This window comes from Tauraco erythrolophus, chromosome 8 (assembly GCF_009769465.1).
Source record: "Tauraco erythrolophus isolate bTauEry1 chromosome 8, bTauEry1.pri, whole genome shotgun sequence".
Classification (NCBI taxonomy): domain Eukaryota; kingdom Metazoa; phylum Chordata; class Aves; order Musophagiformes; family Musophagidae; genus Tauraco; species Tauraco erythrolophus.
In genome coordinates this window covers 24,227,511-24,249,438 of record NC_141472.1, presented here as the reverse complement: position 1 = coordinate 24,249,438, position 21,928 = coordinate 24,227,511, and the positions used below count along the sequence as shown (strand labels likewise).

At 35.1% G+C, this 21,928-nt stretch overlaps 1 protein-coding gene across 1 annotated transcript; it reads right to left on the bottom strand.

Annotated features, from left to right (window-relative positions):
• Positions 1–228: 228 nt before the first annotated feature.
• On the bottom strand, positions 229–20,809 carry SLC38A11 (solute carrier family 38 member 11). The gene is given in 13 exon segments (XM_009981456.2): positions 229–474; positions 3,385–3,516; positions 4,186–4,298; positions 6,026–6,046; positions 6,049–6,186; positions 7,165–7,235; positions 14,056–14,114; positions 14,116–14,136; positions 14,640–14,746; positions 16,474–16,539; positions 18,215–18,349; positions 20,204–20,278; positions 20,701–20,809. Coding segments are annotated over 12 exon segments (1,170 nt in total). The 5' UTR covers positions 20,265–20,278; positions 20,701–20,809.
• Between the last annotated feature and the right edge of the window lie 1,119 nt (positions 20,810–21,928).

The window sequence follows — 21,928 nt, the reverse complement described above, 5'->3', positions numbered from 1 at the left end:
AGTCTACTGAAAGGCACCTCTGAGCATTTCTGTTTCAACAGCTAAAATTTAAGTCTCATCTGGAAAAGGATGGCAGTGTAAAACCAAGTATACAAATACAGTTATACAGTTTAAAATTCTTAGTGCATAGAAAAAAAAAAAAAAGCTCTTTGTTCCACTTTCCTTTAAACTGGCACATATGGCTTGTTGTGAGATGTACCTGATCTAATCTGGAGATTGGCACGCTACCTATGGTGGAAGTGTACTATTGTGAAAAGAAACATTACTAGGGAAGCAGAAGAACATTTCTTTTCCATGGCTGCATTCCTGGGGATGTAAGATAGTCAAAACAAACCCAACCGTCATCACTAGCACACCGACAGCAAGAATCAGGCAGGATATGAGGTTATCTGAATGGTTCCATCGCTCTTTGGACAGCCTTAGATAACACGCTGTTGGGATGATAAAAACAAGTGGGGTAGCACTCAGAACTCCCTGTGTGTGGGAAACAACAATAGAAAAAACCCTCATAAGCATGCATACTTAGATGTGAAGAACAAAAACCTAAATTTTTAAATGGTTGTGATTAGATTGATGCAACAGTAAAGCCAGAGAATAGGGGTCTTTTCCAGTGTTGCTATATGGAAAACTTTCTGTTCAAAATCACAAATAACTTGCAAAAATATCTGTAAAACTATTTGAAATAATTCAGATTTATTTAAATGCTTTTGTTTTGCTGATACAGAATAATATTTTATGTTGCAAGTACTACTAAATCCATGTAAGAGTCTAGATATTATACTCCTTTGGGGAAAAAAAAAAAGTGGAAACGTCATGTAGCAGTTCAAAGAATTCTGATCAATTTCTACATTTATGACCTCATTTACATTGACATCCCTATGAAAGCAAGCTCCCTTTGCAAGAGCAGAACGCCTCTTCGTATTAAAAATTCAGCTCCTCTTTAAACGCTCTCTTAGATAGGTACAGATAAAAAGCACCTGCTTAAATTCTTGTTACAGTAAAGCCACTGCAGATCAATGTACGAGTTACATGCCAAAAGAGAGCAGTTTTATGGAGAAATTCTGAACATTTACTTTGTCACATACTTAACAAACACTATATTTCAACTTAATTATGGTGAGGTAGTAATCCTGAATATCTTTGCATTGTTTGTACAAACTTTTGTATATTTTTATGGTAGAAGATGCTAACAGTGATTAGCACAGACAACAAAAATAGGTACATGCACGAAGTATCTTCTTAGTAAAAACCAAGACTCTTAATGAAGCAACAGGAACCAGCATCCTCATAAAAGAATAGCACAGCAAAATCTGTGGACCCTTGACTCTCTTACAACTGAACGGTTTCCCTGGGGAATTACTATGGGTAAACACAATGGCTTGTGTTTTGTTTTAAAACCAGAAAGCAGGGAAAAATTAAGTAGAGTCAGAGAAACAGCAGCAAATGCCATTTGTGGTAAGGAGCCAAAAGACAGCTCTTGTGCTGGACAGAAAGCCTGCTGAGAAGGCAGATCGTCTTCGTTTCACATGGAAAGACCCCGCCTATTCATTTTTCTCTACTGGTGGATATCAAGACGGAACAATCTTTCTAAGCACAATGATTACGTCTAATAAATGTGCATTGTCAATTGACTGTATTGTCACATTCCATCTTAAAAAGGAAAAAAGATTAAAAAAAAAAGATGATGCCTGGCTATCAACTTCTATTCATAACTGAATCAAGCTATCGGCTTGACTATTGAGTAATTGCTTTTGAGTGATTATTATAAATTAACTGAATTCCAAATAGGAATCATACATGTTGATTCCTGCTAGAAAGACTCACTGACAGTTTTCTGGTGTAAATTTATTCTTAACATATTATACTATATAATAAATGTAAAACACATATATATACACACACATATATGGGCATACATAATTACGTTCATTATAACAGTACTCAGATATCTGACTGGAATAGGCATGTGTGCACGTACACACACATTTAAATACTTCTGTTGGTTTGTATATACACACAGGTGAATTTTTTGCACTTGTAATGTAAAAACAGAGGGAAGAAGATGGAAAAGAAACTACCAACAGATGCCTTGAATGAGATATTTTAACGGAAACATGCATCCTGACCAAACCAATAGGAATATTGTTTATTTCGAGCTAGTTATAATTTGGAAAGGATTACTGAGAAAAAAGTACGTAGGCGATTATTTTAAATAGAGGGTAATTAGACAGTTATCTGAATAATCAGACCTGTTCTATAATATTAGTGCAGGCAAGACCTGCTAAATTGCTGCTACAAAAATCACTCATTACTGCCCAGTTAGCAGACAAACTGCACTGTGAAGCAGAACAGTGTACATGTATCATAATGTACATACACATATGTGTATCACATAGCATAAAGAATGACTCCCTCCATTTTGTTCCATCAGTTTTAGGCAAGCATGCAATACATGGCTTGAAATTGTCAATGAGTGCATGGGCAGGGACGCAAGGAGGGAATTCTAAAATATTTCTGTAAAGAAGCACAGGCTGCCCTTGAAAAGTTTTCTCCGCCTTCTAAGTCCTATTTCCTGGAGTATGACATTTCCACATCTGCTATATTTATTAAAAATAGCTGACCTGAAATACAAGGTAAACTCTTTAGATGAACAATGTTTATCATTAATGTAGATTGGATTATTATTTTTTAATTTAATTTTGATTACATTGTACATTCTGTGCCAAAACAAACTGACTTCATCTGGCAAGTCTACTTTGCTAACTACTAGTTTAGGACTCCAGTAGACTACATGGCAGTTGCAGCCAACCAAGAATGTAACATGCATGTGTTAAAACTGGTTCGAGTCAATGAGTGCCTTGTGTGGCCTGCCTGGTAACCTCCATTTCTGCTATGAGGCAATGCCAGACGCAGGAATGTCTACTGGCAAACAAAGCAGTTTCCTCCTAAAAATCATACCCTTTGGCACAAGGCAGTCATTAGGATCTGCTCCAGTGTTTAGTAATTTGCCAAGTTCATCAGAAGCAGAGATTAGAGAAAGACATGCTACATTCAGTCCTGCAATACAGTTCAGTACTTTAGTGACTTCCATTAATTTCCAGTGAATGCAGTTTAAATACGTTTAGGAAGTCATAGTCACTTGCCCTATCTCCAGAACTGTTCTAAAAGTCCTGCCCAACCATGTAAACTTTTCTTCCTGAACTTCCTTTCTCCTTTAATTATCTAATTTTGAAGCAGTGAATAATTCCTTTTTTTCCTACTAACATTTCTACTGACTACTATGTTGAATTATATAAGATCTTCAGTAGAGCTGAGGATTTTTCAGAGTCTTATTTTATACAAAAAGCGATTTATTAAATAATTAGAGTATGCAGGTTCACTTACATTCAGCTCTAAAACTATTCCAAGGCAATCATACGCTAATGATACACCAGTCGCCACAGCAATGATAACTACTGTCACAACAATATGGAAAACTGTTGAGAGGTTCCCATGGAAAAACACATTGGCAATCACCTGAAACAGAACCACAATTTTAAACCTTGATTTTCTTCTTTCTGTTAACAAAAAGTTTATTCTAAATTTTCTAACCTTGGGAAACCAAAGAATCGGTGAGAATACACTGACTGGACTTTACCTATCTTGCTTCAAGAAAACATCTGCATCCGCTTCCAGAAATAACTCATAACACACATTACTAAAATTGCAGAACGCTTGCAATCCTGACTGAGCTATATCTGCAGGATTTAGGGTATTCCTACTCTCGTCTCATATGTCCACTACAGATTAAAAACCACTTACAATTATTTATTGAACTGATGGATTTCCTAGATGGAGATACTTCACAAAGGGAAACAGTAAGCATGGCAAATATGCTATAGTTGGCTATTCTCAACATAACAACAATTACATTCATGCTAAACTTGGAATTTTAAGCATTCTTGACATTATTAAGTGATTATTAACATAATATCAGATAATATTATAATACATGTAATACAATATTACATTGCTAGAATCTAAACAGCACGACTAGTTCCTCATACTCATTGCATGCAGCAGGATAGGATATGCTGGTATTTATTACAGCTTAAACATTGACTGCAGCTACAATATCTATTAATACATGAGAACATTATTAATATATAACACCACTGTTAAAGGGAGAATGTAATAAATTCTTACCTCTCTGGTCACAAAACATTCAAGGGGGAAGGTCAGTATTACAGTGACTCCATAACAAAACCTTCCAAATGTAGCAAGGTTGTCATCTCTACAGTAGTTTTCAAATATATCTCCTGAGGCACAGCGAAACACCAATTAGTCTGAACTTCATGTCATTTGCTTATTTGCAAATTGAAGCGTAAGTTCCTGCAGTAATTGAGACTTTCTGAACCCCTCTCCTGACACATCTCAAGAAATTGTAGTTACAGTCACAAATTACATCCAGGAGGAACTTTCACTCTATCCTGCTAGTAGCAGTGTTTTTATTTCAAGTAGCATTATCTTTCAAAATATTTTAACATATAACGTTAAAGTTTGTCATCTGTCGTCTTCCCCTTAGCATAGATTTTGTATGAGATGCTGGTGTTTGTTTAAATAAACGTGACAAACTCAGAAAAAGAGCTTGTATATAGAAGATATGTTTCCTTTAAACATGTAATTCCTAGAACAACAACAATTACAGAAGGAAGACCAGGGAGCTACCACTGAAGAACTGCATTTCCCTGCTACTATCTAATCATAGTTGGTAAGCTGCAGAGAAGAATTTCAAATATTCGGACCCTAAATGCTCATTATAAATATATGGATTATTATGTAGCAAATCTTCTTGCATCTAACAACAAAAGCATTGCTAAAGATTTCAAATCATCATCTTGCTTAGTGTTTACCACAGAGAAACTGGAAAAATGATCTCTGAGGCAAAAGAGACACTGTAAGACAGTGATCAGATGATCTACCAGGTCTTTTCTGCTAGATTACTATACTGTCTTATGATTTACTACTTTAGGATCAGGATGGCACTGAAGAAGCAATAACGTGTACTTCAGAGAAAACAGCCAAAAGATTTTGAGAAAGGAGACGGAAGGTAAGATGGAACCTGCTTACACTACAGTCATATGCCGAGGAATAGCTGCGGTCAGAGCTTTCTACACTTGAAATATCTCAGCCAGTTAGCTGTTGCATCTAGGACAGTAAGTTATTCTGCATAACAGCACTGGAGGCAGGAAAAAAAGGAGGACAGATCAACCAGTAACCCCTATCCTACAATTCACCTGTTCTCAACTACATGCTGCTGCTCATCAGGAAAGGAAAAAGCTTGGAAGCTTTCTCCTACAATTTGGAACAGTACTATTAAATAACAGAAAATCTGCTTGCTTATGAAATATGATTTTTTTCCTGAAGAAGCTAACGCACTGGACAAATCTATGCCTTGTTTTTCTGAAAACATCTTTTCCACTTCAACAAAATGATGTTAAATAGTACGATGTAACATTGATTATATGTATTTATACCTGTATGTATAGCCATATGCACACAGAGGTGACAGTAGGATATTTACAGCAGAACAGCTGTTGTAAGACAGGAAATATCTCTAATTCAAGCTAGAATGTTCTATTAGCACAGACAGGAAAAGATACAGGAGAATGTACAGAAATATATGTCAGGCACCCTGTAGAAAAATCAAGGCACCTTTTGTTCTTACTCCTGTCTGCCTGTGGACCATGTGGCTAAGTTATAGATGTTTAGTTCTCAGAAGTATTCTGGTTATGGAAGTATTCAAAGTGGGCTTTCACAGGTGAGGTTTACACTTGGGAATCTGACACCAATTAGCTCATAGCTGACATCTTTGTATCCTGTTTTGGTTGTTGGGTAACTACAAGGAATGTCCTAACTATTTCTGTCCAAACATAGTATGATTTTGGCATTTTGCAATCACTGATATATTAACAGCAAAATCAGACAGAAAGGTGGAAATGTAAGGATTACAGCAAGCACCAAAATTGAGGGATTGACAGTTTACCTTCTGTGTATCCTGTAAAGTGATATATCCACATGCAGCGAACACTACACTGATAACAACAGCAAATGAGACAGACACATGTGTGACTCGAGACCAGTTCTTTAATGTGGGTTCTTCTAGAGACCCATATATTAGAAAGCTGTTATGGTTGCAGATGAATGCTGAAACACACATAACAGTTAAAACAAATGCATGAATTGATGCATATATGCATATAAATAAATGCAAGAGTGTATAGTCCAAGGGAGGTGAGACACAGCACAGTTTGAATTCACTCTTTAATAACTACAAACATTAATCCTGCGACAAAAAGAATGTGGCAAATCCTGTGGCAAAGAGAAATGGTTTGAACTTTTACTTACTTATTTGATTTGATGGTTTATATTCATCCTGAGATGATTCTGATTACATTACTCTAAACGCCACACTATTCCCTACCCGCCCCACCCTCATTCCATCTCTATTTCCTCTTCCTGTTCTTTTGCTTAAGAACTCAACAGCAGTTTCGAGAATTTTTTTTTAATCCTCAGAGCCATTTGCTACTTTCAGACTTCCTATGACATACTTTTTAGGCAGCAACAAGCAATGGGAGGCCTCAGATTATCACAGCATTAAAAAGAAGTAAATATAGCAGATCCTCCACAAAGAAATAGTCTTCAGGATGAGGATAATGGAGATGAGTTGAGACTCACCTGAATGGTTCATTGTGAGAAATGGGAAGCAACAGACACTCTCTAGTGAATGTATGCATTGCAGTTTAACATTTTTCTGTTAGAGATTATCCAAGAGAATACAGAATGATCACAGCCTCCTCAGTTTATCAGTTAGTCTAACCCTGTCGGTGCAAGTGTTTTAAGACCACCTGGACAGTTGAGCTGGACTCACATGTCACACTGCTGTCTCTGCTACATTGGCAACAGCTTCTCGGGCCAGGCAGGCAAAGGATGGGGATAATGTCTTAAACCACAACAATTAAATTCACCTATGGATGACTCAAAGTCAATTTCATTTTTTTATAAAACAGTGTAACATGAATACAAAAAAAATACAATTCAAAATACGCAATTTCTAGGTCCAAAATATTAAATAATTTGTTACAGTTGATCTGAATATTGAAAATACAAAAAAAAGTTACTTACCAAATGACATTACCCCAACGGCTTGTACTGCATTTGGTTTTGCAAATATCCATGCATTTTCTGATTTGGGTCTAAAACAGACATTTGTTTTAATAGATCATCCTCTTTTCAACTATCAGTTATTAAAAGTATTTTAAAATACTATGCTGTAATACAGAACTGCTAGTCAGATCTCCAGCACTCTCTGAAGTAGGCCACAGTGTTCATCAACAGTAAGTTGAAACTAGGAGACACCTTCTCACCTACCTTGTTTTGATTAAAGTATTTCTGTAACCAGTTTTTACAGCCAAAAACGTCAGCCTGTTTCACTGACCAGTTTTGTAAATAAACTCAAGTCATCATACAGCAAGAAACAGTAACAGGGAAGGTAAAAGCTGTTACTGATTCTCACTAAGGTTATCTCAACCCAAAATCTCTTCTGACTATTTAGAGGCAATTTATTCCTTTGAACTTGTACATATAATCCATGCAGTCTAGAGATACTTTTTTTCCTAGGCTACAAATCAAGTGAGGTAGCTTGCCTTTCTTTACACCTGTTCCAATATTCTTCATAGTAAAGGGATTCTGCTAGTTCCCAAAGAAGTGATAAATAAAGTGTAAGAGAGTATATGGAAATTTTTATAATCAGGCAAGAATGTAATCTCCCCCACATCTGCTCCTCTAAGATATGCCCACAATTCTGGACCTGTGGTAATTTTAAGTCTTAGAGAAACCAGAAAATCATCAGCAAACTTTGTAAAATCCATTTGATGCAACCAACTTCCTCTCCAAATAAAGAAACAAAATGAAGGGAGCACACAAAACATCCTTTTACAGAACTACAATTTACTAAAAATCTCAAACAAAATTCACAAGCCAGTTGAACATCATATTTGTAATATTAAAGCACAGACAAAGGAATAGCACAGAGAAGCTTGCTCTTTAAAAAGTTGGCTGCTGCTAACTTTGATTGCTCTGTTTCTATTTAGGGGGAAAGCTGCTGCCACCTGAGGCCTTAGCTGCTGAGGTCTACTGCCCTAGAAAGCAGTATGGCACTCACACCAGTTCTCTGAGGTACCAATGCAGCTTTGTCTCTCCCTCTATCTGGTGATAATTAGCTGTTTTTGACAGCCACAGCGGCATATGCTGTGCTAGGTTTCATTGCTTTCAAATGTTGAAACTCCACTCCCATGTCCTAAAAGGAAAAAGATGACAAAAGGATGGTGCTGTTCTCCTTTCAGAACTCGTATCTTACTAATTCTTGAGAGCTCAAATAGTCAATCCTTTCTTTTCTGTATTAACAAACAGATTTACAGCATCTAATGCACATTCAGTCAGACTTAGAGCATCTTTTCAGTTCTTAAACTGTGGTTGCTAAGCTTAACTTGAAGTGAACAGAACCCGAGCATCAAATCAAGTTCAGTTTTCTGTCCTTAGATGCAGTATATTGTTTTGAATATATAAATACTGCTTCTGAATATATAAAATATATAAATACTGCTTTGAATATATAAAATACTGCTTCTAGTCTTAAGCAGCTGAATATGGCCCTCCTAAAATATTCTCAGACTCAAGATGTAGATAGAACAAATACCATGAATGAAACAGAGATATCTGACACTGCCTTCTGAAACAGGAGTTCTGACCCACTGTAGCTGCTGTTTCTTATATAGAGTAGCCTCCCTTAATTTGATGCCACTGATTTCAAATCTGATTAGAAAAAAAAATCAATAATATTCCAAAATAAAAACACAATATAGAAAGATAACATTACAACTATCCCGTTGTGTAACCACTAGAGGTCAGTTTTGATATCAAATGTACAGAATGAAAATTTGACAACAGAATTTGTGAAAGTCTCCTTACCCTCTTTTCTATTAATACTTAATACATAGATTATCTAATACTCTATAAGCCAAAGTATTTTAAAAATGCATGGAAATAAATAATGCTTTTGTTTGACATATCTATTTTCTGTGAAAATGGTACATCCTGTGCAACCGTATAGCTATATTATAAGCTCTTTTAAATAGGGATTTAAAAAATGGAACATAGAAAGCATGTGAATTTCATTTGAAACATTTTGAATAAAGTAGCCAAATAATCTAAAAAAAAAAAAATTAAAAAAATCACAAGAGCCAATTTTCCCCCTGCAGTGTTAGCTTATGCACCAGCAATATGCAACAGACCAATGTATAGCTCTGCTTTATGGGTGAATAACAAATCAGATTAGGAGTATTATTTGGGGAAAAAAATCCAAAGAACAAAATCCTGCTATTTTAGCACCATAAGAAGATAAATTCCTTCCATTCTAGTTGCAGAATGCAGGAAAAATTGCAGATCCATTATTTGAACACTACCAGCTGATTGCAATGTCATACTATGCACATTGGTACATACATATGCCACAGTACATGACTATTTCTTACAGGAAGTCATACCCTGCTGCACGTGTTGTGAAAAACATTTTCATACCTTGGGAATAGAAGATCTCATACATATGCCACAGTACATGACTATTCTTACAGGAAGTCACACCCTGCTGCACGTGTTGTGAAAAACATTTTCATACCTTGGGAATAGAAGGATCTCACAGAGATGTGACAGGTAAACTAAGAAGTGAAAGCAATACAGTAACAAATCTCATTTCTGAGTGTTTGGAACTGAGTCAATAGCTCTAGAGTTCTGATCATATCAGCAACAAATCACACTCAAACCCAATCTGCAGGAGATACAGACTTATGCAAAGCTCCTGGAAAAGGGCGCTGGTGACACGAAAGTGTCTATATAAAATAAGACTTCAGACTGGGAAAGAAAATTGTTTAAGGAAATAGTAGCTGTCAGTTACAGAAGAGCTACACAGTGAATAATCACTTAAAATTACTCACAAGACAAAGGGCGTCTGATGGAAACATCAAGTGTCAAGGTAGACATACATGCATTCATATAAATACATGCATCTGTGTAGGCAGATGCATACATAGGCTGAAAAAGTCCATAATTAGAATACCAGGTAATACTATACCTGTTCTGCTTTTTCAATCCTGCTGCTACTGTTCAAACTGTATGTTATGTTTGTTTGTTTTTGAGAAGGACCTCTGTTCTGACCAGTTTGGTCTACGTTCTTGTTAGGGAAGATTTTAACTGCTGCTCATGCAAGAATAGCAGTAGATGCGAATATGCATGTGTGACAAAACCAGCTACCTTACTTCTCCTCACTCAGTGTATAAAAACACAGGCTATGTCTGCATGAACACAAAGGTCTTTTCATGCTGGAGAAGAAGTAGTAGTTAGATGAAACACAATGAAATTTAACAGAAAAAAATAATCATCTGTGATACTAAATGCATTTGTTGAGAGCTGTACTGTCTATTACAGATAGTAGAAGTTGCAATACAAAATAAAAGCTGAGAGGTAATATAACTGTGATTCTTGGAACAAAAATAATAGAAGATTGAACAAAAAGACATTCTAAGGGAGATCCCAGACAGGAAGAAGTCTCAGCTGAAAGCAAAGACAACAAGACAGACTGACAATAAGGTCTGTAGAATGGCAGTGATGCCAAGTGATGAAGAAAGTCTAGAGGTTAAGAAAATAAGACTTGGTCTTCAGTATGCTTAAGGGAAAGTATAGCATAATAAACATGCTAGTGAGTTTTTAAAAAAAATTGAAAATATTTGTGTTTATCTACATAAGAACAAGGGAAAATGAAAAGAACAAATGAACCAGGCAAATGTTAAGACCTTCCAGTGGCGTAAAAGGCATTTCACATACGGATCATGAGTAAGAGTTGGGCAAATTTGTTCAGCAGTCTAAACCAGCATCTCTTCTACCTCTGTTAAAACATTCACAGTATAACCATTGTCCATCTTAAGATCCATGCTATGCAAAATATTTTCTGTCATTTATGTAGAAATGTTGCCAAATACAATACAGCAGCAGAGTACATCAGAAAAAAATATCTTTAAGGAGGGCAAGAGAAATATACGTCCCTGATCTCAACCCAGCTTGTAGTTATGAAACACTGACTGAAAAAAAGAAAGGTTGCGGAAACACATTGCGGAAAGTTTCTAGGAGAGATAATATTCTCTGTTGTCCAAATAACAGATATAATTTGGAACTAGAATGTGAATCGCATTTATGTAAAGAGACAGGTTTATCATTCCCAGATAATCTTCTCTCAAAGAGAAGAATCATTACTTTGAAAAACCTAATGGCAAGTGAAAAATGATTACTACTCAGACAATAATTATCAAAGTGAGACAATACCTGAACGGGATTTCATGGAACCTAACCTGAGTCTAGCACTTTTGAATGTATTCAGCAGTAACTTGAAATATGGAATAAAAAGTAAGAAGTATCCTTAACAGAAAGCATGAAACGTGCAGTTAATATAAGCATGTTAGAGAACAAGGTAAAAAAAGAAAAATCATAAATATGTTGGTAAATAAAGAAATCATCTGACAAAGCAGTACTGAATTCTGTAATGACAAATTCTACAGTTATGAAAGGGAAAAAAGGCTTCACAAGAATAGGGCAAGGGGCAACAAGGGAAAAACCCCAAATTTCACGAGAACACAGTAGAAGAAATGAAATATTGCCAGCTTACAGTTTTGCACAGAAAGGCTTGATGGATCTGTTAGACTGCAAACTCAAGGCATATCCACAAAGTCATGCTATTTTCCAAAGAGGCAAACATCAAACGAGGTCACATAAACAGGAGCGTGGCCATCTCCAAAAAATGGAGTTGAAAGGGACCTCAAGATGCTGTGCATGTAAGATCCATAAATCTTTCTTCTCTGCTCCTCAACAGAAATACCATAGGCAGCTGGGGCACCATGGTATCACTTTAATTTACAGAGAACTTAAGGTAGCCATTGAGAATGATCAGTAGCACAGGAAACAACAAGAGAAACACTAAAGGAACTCTGTTGAGTCTATAGGAAGAGTCACCAAAGGGGGACAAGTTACAGCTCTTTACAGGTGTTTTTTGAGCACTTGAAAAAGAATGAAAGAAGTTTGCTGTCCATATCCACTGCGGTTTGGCCAAGAAGCAATCAACATGAAATACAGTAAGAGAGATATACAATACACATTTAGGAAGAATTCATTAGAAAAGGCAAGTTAACTGGAATGGGAAATGACGGAATTGTCAAGAACAAACTAGACATCAATGATAAGCATACAATCAGTTCTGCTGTGTAACAATGGCAAAGATTAAATATTCTCTCTCGGCCCCATCAAGCCTTTACCTAGGATTTGCAAATTCTTTTCCTGTATGACAGATTTGAGGACTATGTTTCATAATCATGACTTTTAAAAATCTCTTTGAAAACTTCAACTTTTATTTTAATAAGGGCTCAGAGTAAATGCATTATTTGTTTCACTTGTTGTAAGACTATGACAGGACCATATTGCAATATATTAGTGTTCTTTATTCTCATTGCAGAAAAAGAGATGGCATATGTTATACCATTAACAAAATGTTTGGAGAGGGTTTTAATAACTAAAGTATACGTCTATTTCTAACTGGAAAATACAAACAGTAAAAATAGATATTGATAGAATGTTTGTGAGGCAAAAAATTCTGATTAATTGTTTATCAACTTGCTAGATGCATTTTTGAAAACAAGAAGTGTAAAGGCAAAAATGGAAGTATTTCAAGAACTAAAAAGTAAAACTTCAAGAATAACTCAAAATGTAACCATTACTTATTGTGAGAAAAATCAACCCATGCATTCCATGATTTTCAGTGCATCACCAACTGTTGAGAAGAAACGTTACCATAGTAACAAGGTCATCAGTAACCATTATATATAGTGTCTTCCTTTTTTGACAGGGGATTTTGAGATCACCCTTTCAATATCCCTTTAACACATAGCATGAAAACATGCTGCTTCAGAAAGATGGGAGGGGGGGGAAGTCCCACACTGTTCTGAGTGCATCATTTTATGGATGATAGACAACACCATCTGGTACAACTTTAGAAACTACTATCCTAGCCATCTTCCTAGCATTAAACACTGAATGCCCTGCAATTAACCCAGCTATCACAGCAATAAGACAAACGAACAATGCTGCATAACACTACTGAAACAATCATGATGGAAGAATCCACTTCTTACAGAAACATTAGAAATACCATACAAAACTATTCCAAAAAACAAAAAAGCACATTCCGAAATAGAGTTTGTCATCTTTTTTAATATATCTTCAAATTTAAAAGATAAAGAAAAAGGCAGACCTTCTAGGCCATAAAGGAAAGATAACAGATTCATAACACTTTCTCGCAATCTAATTATAAAAATATTGCCACAACACACATTCATATGTACTGAATTGTCCAGCACACTCCCATGTCCAATGTTAAATACTACTTTCAGATTATGAGTGCTGGAAAATGGTTTTGCATACTTACATTGTTGTTTTCTCAAATGACAGCGTAAAGTTTTTATTAGTGTCATCTTTTTTCTTTCCATTATTTGTATTCAATTTTTATGATGAAATCATTATATTAACAGAAAAAAAAATATTCCTAAGATACTATCTATTTTAAGATTGTAAATACAGGCCATCCGACAACAACGAACAAAATTAAACATTTCTCTGATGACAGACAACCTCATGTGTTCATTCAGGAGCCACCTGCTATTAGCCATATCACCTTCAATTTCCAATTAATCTGTAGTTTTTTTTAAGACTTTTTCTAAATTTTCTTATATGCAATAGAAAAAAAGGATAAAATATGTTTTAGCAGTTCATTTTGTATTACTGTTCATACAGATTTTTTTTTTCAATTATCAGTCTCTCCCAAAACAGCCATGTTCCAAAACTATGTAGATATATGTAATAGTGAAATAACAGATTACATATGACCAAAAATTCACCTTGTGCAAGTGTAAGAATACTCACACTTGTGGACCGAATGTTACTGTTCTCACCATCACAATAATCAGGATGACAATGGTTAAAAATTAGAGAAATAAGAGATACCTGTAAAGGTAAATACACAAATTCAGTTAGTAAGTTGCTGAAAGTTTGTCCTTTTAGCAGCATAATGTACTTTTTTTTTTTTTAGAATAATTAACAACCAAGTGAAGTTGTAAATATCACGTCAAATAATAATTAGAAAGCTTTAATTTGTTATTCTTTCTGAGTAACTAGCCAATTGGAATTATTCATCTAATTTTAAGCGATATTCTCATTTAAAAATTTCTAGTCAACAGTGCTCAGCATTTCAAGATCAGGCCTCTATCACCTAGTGCTTTACAAGATTTGAGTTAAACTAGCAGTAGACGGAAAAATTCCAACGATTCACACGGAGACCAAAGTTTTGCTTAAACTACCAAAAAACTTGGAATAGTCTGAACTTCTAAAATGTTTAACATGCTCTAGCCAGATGTAATCGATTTCAAACACACTAAGTCATGACTGGCACTTATTTTCTAATGGCATGCAGAAAAGCAAACCAGAAATCAACTGCTATTATGATTTACCTTTCCCAGTTTTGCTATGTCTCGATATAAAGATATAGGCAAGGTAAAGATGACGGTGGTAAGAAGAATTATGAAGTGACGGTCAGTAAGCACATTATCTGGTCCAACTAAAGCAAAAAGAAAATAATTTATTTTTCTAAGAGACCAACATAAGGAACAGATTAGTACATTTGAAGGGCTAGAAGCAACAAACTCTGATGGTGACCAGGGTTTTATTCCCTTTATTCAAGCTAAGCAATACTGAAATAAAGACTAGGTATTAACTAACTTTGAGGAAGCCATATGCAGCATGTGCATAATCACAAGAATTACGCAAATTCAAACCAAATGCATAACATATGGGATATATTATACCAAACTTTGAAAGTCTGGCATTTCTACATACAGATTAGTATTAATTTCTTTCATCATGCTTGGGTCAATGTTAGACTACAAGTAAACATTCTACTACTTCTTTCTGCCATTACTCTTCAGGATTTTTTGACACTGTGTGTTGACATCAATTAATGTGCTGTTGAAGATAAGCAAATTCTTAAAGAATTATCCTAAAAGAAGACCATTTTAAGTTTGGGGTTTTTTTTTTAACATCTCCTTTCTTGCTGTCAGCTGGCTTCCATTGCGAAATACAGATTACCATGTGAAGGCAACAATAACATTATAATATTCCCTACAATCAACGGGATTTATTTGTACAACTGGTGTTTTTTTCAAGCCAATGACAACTTAAAATAAACACACATCTCAGTTTCAGTCAGACTACCATGAATCATGGGCTTGAATGAAAGTTTGCTGAATAATTACGGCTGGAAAGTGACTGACAATTGTCATGGAAAGTCTGTGACCAGTTCCTTCTATTCTTTGAGAGATTATAATGCTTTCCCTTCTCTTTCCAGGCAGGCATTCTACCAGCCAGGTGAAGAGATGTGCCATGCTGGAGGTTCCTCCTATTACAGAAGTCATAGAGTATACAAATTATTAGGATATTCCCTGTCACTATCAACGTGATCAGGTATTCACAGAAAAACAGAGTGTGACAGTTAAAACTGCATCCACACCTTGCAGGCTTCACCTGCTAAAAATTATAGTCCTCCTGTGGAAATCAAAGAGTTTATACAAATATTCATTTCCACTTCAATGCAAACGTTGTTTTTAGTATAATTTGCCAGTGAAGAATGTTTTAACTTAGCCAGCTTTGTGCTAAAGTAGATGGCAAACATACACGCAAATTGCTCCTCTGATTCTGCTGTGAAAACTTAGAGCAGAGGAAGGGTAACAAGTGCATAAGTTAAGAAGTTCAAAATGCCACATCTGCTTTTGCAGTGAATATCCAAGAGAACTGGAAGTGCCATATGCAGTTCATGGCCAACTATTACAGAGATGCCTAAGTAAGCATTAAATCCATTATATTATTTACAAGTCATGCAGAATTATTCACTAGATGAACTGCAGTTTCAGTATTCAAATGATCATCGTAGGAAATATCTAAAAAAGACGACAATATATGATGACCTTGTAAATATACCACTGTGGAGGACTCCTTCTATTTGCTCAGTATTTCATTGACACCTGTGGTCTTTTCACTCACATCAAGTCCAATGATAACCAAGGACTAGGATTCAGTTTTTATTTGAGAAAGACTTATGAAAAAATAAACCTTCAAAAAACCACTTATACAAATACACTTCAAGTTCTTAACTTGAACTATATTTAAGAGTGATTTAGAAGAAAAGTAACAGGTAGGACTTCAGAATGACACGGACGCTAATCCCTAATACTAATACTATATTCCTATCCAATACATTTTCCCTCTTCTGAATTTTTAAATCCATCTTACCTGCAGGAATTCTCTGAAAAACTTTAGTCAAAGTATCTCCTGTTATTATGTTGTAACTGATCATAGCTTAAAGAAAATAAAATTTTTGTTAGTACAAGTTGAATATGAAATATTTGATAAACACTTGATACACATATTTTGTAGACATTGGGATTATGTGCCTCTGTCCCTCTTGTATGAATCCTGGCTAGCACCAACAACCTCTAAATTTCAGGTTTAAAACAAAACTAAAAAAATTACTTTACTTTTTTTTTAAACAGGTAAAACCTAAGCAGGAATCCAGTCTGATAAGAAAGGTTGTTGTGCTGACTTGCTATGTAAACTTACTTCAGAAGAGGAAATAAAGGCTTTTTAAAATTCTTTGTTTCTAACAGCAATTCTTTGGCAGTTTATTTTCAAATTCTTGTTTCTATCTAGTAAAGTTCCTGTGTTAGCCCTGCAATCAAATGCATAGGACTTTCTAGCTCATGTAAAAAGTTAGCAAAATCTTTAAAAAAGAAGAAAGGAGGAGAAAATAGATAAGATATCAGATATGGAATTCCATTCCTTTCTCTCATTAATATGAACTGTGGCCTTAACATTCATATTTCATTCTTATCTTTTTCTACACTAGAAATGTGTATATGTGTGCATGTGTGTGTATACATACACAGTAAATACATGTATATACTCAAGTGGTCTTCAACATTTAGACAGTATACATACAGGTATTGACCTGAACTAATGCATAATTATTTGCTGTTGTGAAATTGTAAGTCATTAACACTACTTATAGAAATAAATTTAAGCACATACACATGCATAACTAGTTCCATGGTAAGGACTGAGATCTTTACAATTCTTTTCCATATTCTCTATGAAGTAGTAATTATACTCTTTTTTAAGTCAACACGTGTAACATTTTTGCCTGCAGCAACAGTAACTTGACTCTTAAAAATCTCAGCTACCTGTAATAAATTCAGACTGATTGCTCTCAAAGTAAGAATTTTGATCTGGGACTCTGTGGTTACCAAGTCCAGACTTGATATCTCAAGTCACCACCCCTTGCAGCCCCATCTGTGAAATATCACATTTATTTATGATTTGACTTAATTATGTTACTACCGTAGGTGACAGATGCAGAATATCACTCCATTTTAAACTTCTGGTCTAACTATTCCTGCCCAGATTATACCTGTTTGTTCTTCTACTACTTCTTCTTCAAAGGGGTCTTGACTGCTCGGTTTCCTAGTAGCTCATAGGGTATGAGGCTGAATTAATGCTTTTGAAAAGCAATGACAGCACATAATATTCAAGCAAGATCTGATCAGTGGCTTCTCCAATGAGAGTAGTACTACATCTTTGGAAAAAATATGAATTCAATATACTCCTAAAGTCATGTTTTCTTTTAATTTCAGGCACAACAAATCTGTGTTCCCTTACTCATTTCAGAACAGAATCTCTTCTTTGCTATTTCTCTCTTACTTTTGTCATTAATTTTTACGCTCGTGATCATGAATTTCTCAGCTATTACATGTCAGTTAATTTCTATTATTCTGGTTCTCCAATTCACTGAATTTTTCCTCAGTCACCCTTTAGAATACAAGAAGTAATTTTTAATTTTTTTTTTTTTAACTAGGAAAGAGGTATATACAATATATTCTTTACAGAGTTGTTATTATTTAACCAGTGAAAGAATGAGGTAACATGAAAAAGTTTGTTTTTTATAGAACTTAAATATTTATATTTTATGTGATCTTACCAATAAATGGATATAAAAACTGAAGAGTTGAAAGAATTAGATAACCTACAAGACCATATGTTTTTCTGACCAGCTCTTGATAGGTGTTGGTACTGGAGAAGTTTCCTCCTTTGATCAGTAATATAATGGAAAAATCTGTTAAAATATAAAATTACTGTTAAAGACAGTATGAACCAATTGTGGTTGGTTACTGCTCATGTTTTTCACCCCTTAAAAAAAAAAGTCTGTAAAAAGGAAAACAGTGGCACTAGGAAGAGCAGGGATAAGAAATCTCACAAAAATATCTCAATCCACCTGAACCAGGAGTTCATATTGGAAGAAAATTGCTCATATTGGAAGAAAATTGCAGCTTTCCTGAACAGGAATAGTAGAAACTGACTCATTCTCGTTGGTTTCCAGTATGGTCAAAGGGAATAAGAAATGTCATAAGCACCAGAAAAGGAAAATTCAATTAATAATGCAGAGGGCTCCTGAATGGGTGGAGTATTTGATCATACCCTGAACGTGGGTAAAATGCGAGGACTGCCTGTGTCATGGTGCTAAACACTCAGTCACTTTACTTAGCTATTTATCTAAGTTTGTGAAAGATAAAGCCTGGTTAGGATATTTCTACCATTTGTTAATGTGAAAGCCAATCCAGAGATTCCCATGAGCATATGCAATACTTTCACAACGCATACTCACATTGTAATTGAGAGCAGACAAAAGCACAGATACAAAAGTGTTCATTATCAATTATGTGCATACTGAGCTGATTTTGATTTATCTTACAATAAATACTAAGTCTTTTTAGAAAGGGATCTTCGACTCACAAAACTTGAAAAAGATTTACTGTTAAACGACCCAAAAAATGTATTTGCCTGTCAATCTAGGACTATACCCATTATAGCTCAAAAACACGCCCTAAAATGAAATATAGGGAGAACTGCTAACTAACAGCTATTCACCAACTGTTCGGTAAAAACTATGGAAAATAAATGCTAATGTTACATACTTAGCCTGTACTTTAATGCTACAAGTCAAAAAGTTGTAACTATAGTTACAATTCGCTTGTGCAAGATATATTGAGCCACATCTTTAACATAATAAAATGCTGAGTTTAATTCACATATTCTGGGCCTATGGCTGTGAAGTCTTCAAAATACTTCAAAATGCAAAGGACAAATCAGATTTCCTACAGACAAGGAACTGAAATTTCTGAGCTATGTTTCTGATATGATTTCATTAATGTATTTTGCCATCAGCCATAGAGAAAATTTTCCACTCATAAGGAACACATTCCTTATGTTACATTGCTCTCCAGTCAAATCTAAAATCATTTATGCAGACCCTTAAATGATAACACAATAAATGATCAAGCAATGAAAAGCATCAACATCTGCTCAGCATATGGGTAACAGAATTTGTGCCATTCATGTTGACTTAGTTTGTCATTTTAAGACTTGAATCCACAGAGGCTTTCAAAAAAATTATCCTTTGATCTCAATGGATTTACTTATGTTTGAGTTTATTCACCATGTGATTTCAAACTTGTCCCTTTTTGAAGGTAAATCCATTATTTTTTTAATTAATGGTAGTTAAATAAAATATTAAAAATCATAGTACAACCAAAGGTTTTCATTCTGTGGTATATTCTAAAAAAGTGATATACAACCCACCCAAGGATCAGTCTCTTAATAAGGGTTAAAAACAGTGGACTAAACCAGGTGATTATGAGGCACAAATAAGAGCTATTCTTCCAAATGTCACCTTGACCTAGTCTAAGAAACTAGGCTTTAGGAAATAAAACACACACAAAAAGCAGCTTTATATGTTGTACCGTATAATTCTCTACTTCTACTAATCTGCTCAAGGAATTAGTGAGGTAAGGAAAAAATTTGTCATTTTTATTGTCATAGATATGCTTTTTTAAAGTATCATTAAGCTCAAGATCAGCTAAAAGTTGCAAGACTAATTTTCATTTTACAATAGAAACCGCTCTTGGGTTACCTGTGATATAAGCGACCCCAAATAAAAGCAGTACTCCTAGTGGAAAACCAGCCTCCTTCATTGAATATGGTAATCCTGTAAATAAGAAAAGGAGAGATTATAGAAGAACCTTTCCAAAGACTCATTTGTGACAACCAAAACAAAGAAATATTCAGATTTAAAAATATGCTACCTATCTCCCAAACTGGACCGGCATGCTTAGTAACCTCAAAACCATCATTTTTAGTGGGCAGTGTTGCCTAGGTGCGAAGTTCATCAGCACCTGCGCAACCAGTTCTCTCTGATCATTACGGCAAAGAGGCTGTAGAGTATTTATCATGGTGAGACGCCATCTCAGCTGACACTTCTGCATTTTTGCATAGTAAGCAAATAAAAATAGAGAAAAATCTTGGCGGAACAGCAGCAGAAAGCAAGACAACAATGTTATTCTCCAAACTGGAAAGTCATGCATGTGTAAACAAGGCTGAACACAAGATAGTGAAGAAAAGTATACTTACCTATAATGCCTGATCCTATGATAGAGTTGATAATGTTAAATCCAGCTGATGCCAAATCACTGTTTCCTCCTTTATTCCCGGGCTTACTAACGAGGGCTGTTCGGTCATCTGTTTCTACCTATTTCAGGAAGACAATAACACTGTATGTGAGAAAAATGAGAACAAGGACTTTACATATAGTCTATTCCAGATTAAAAAAAAAAAGTCATAGACTCAGATTTGTAGAGGTATTTTGATAACTAAATCCCATTTTTTTCGGTGAGAAATCAAAGGGATGTTTGGCATCTAATTCCTGTATAAGTCTGACCCATAATCTTCTGTAATTAAATCTTCTCTGAAAAAAAGAAGTGAAAGGACAGAAATGTATATAAACACAGAGGTAGGCTGTTAAACAAGGCGCTTTTTAGTCATGTTCCAAAGGCAGAAATGTGAACCAAGTATTTTTGAAAATATTTTGGCTAGTCAGTAAAAATAGGCCTCTGAATCAGGGGAATGAAATAAATTTCAAGAGTTACTAGTAAAATATGCCAACATCTCAAGATGCTCTAATTCAAAGTTTTGTCCAGTATTTTAAATATTTCTCTGTCATCCAATAGTTTAGTTCATTATGAATAGTTAAAGACACTATAAAATTGGCTAGTCCTGGAAAGTTTCTGTGGGAAGGTCTGGTACAAACCAATGTTCAAAGCACAATCTGTAGACAGCAGCTTCAAAAAATAAAGTTCTTATCTTCAGAAAGCATTTCTTCATAAGCATGCAGTGGCCCTCTCATCAGATCACCACTCTGCTGTCAGAGAACATTTTAGAAACATTCCTTAGAATGCCAATATTTTAAATGAAGTTGTTTAATTCAAGAGGAACATGCATTTAATGAAGAATATGCCCACCTGTGTTCTACAAAAGCAAAACATTATGTACTTACCAAGAAAATAAAACCACTATTTCAGGGATGCAGGAGCCTATTTAACATATATAGCAGGTAGTACAAACTCAGATGCTTGTCACTAACACTCCTGGAAAAAAATTAAATGACTGATAAATCTAAGTCACCTGTAGATAGTGGTATAAGCCGACAAGCATAGGAGTGTCTCAAGGAGGGCTACATATTTAAGCGGAACCTTTAAGCCTTAAGCAGTACTAACATCAGAAGAGTAATACTGGCTCAGATCAAAAGCCAGTATTGCCTGGTATCCCATTTCTGAAAGTGGCCATGGAAGGCGCCTATGGA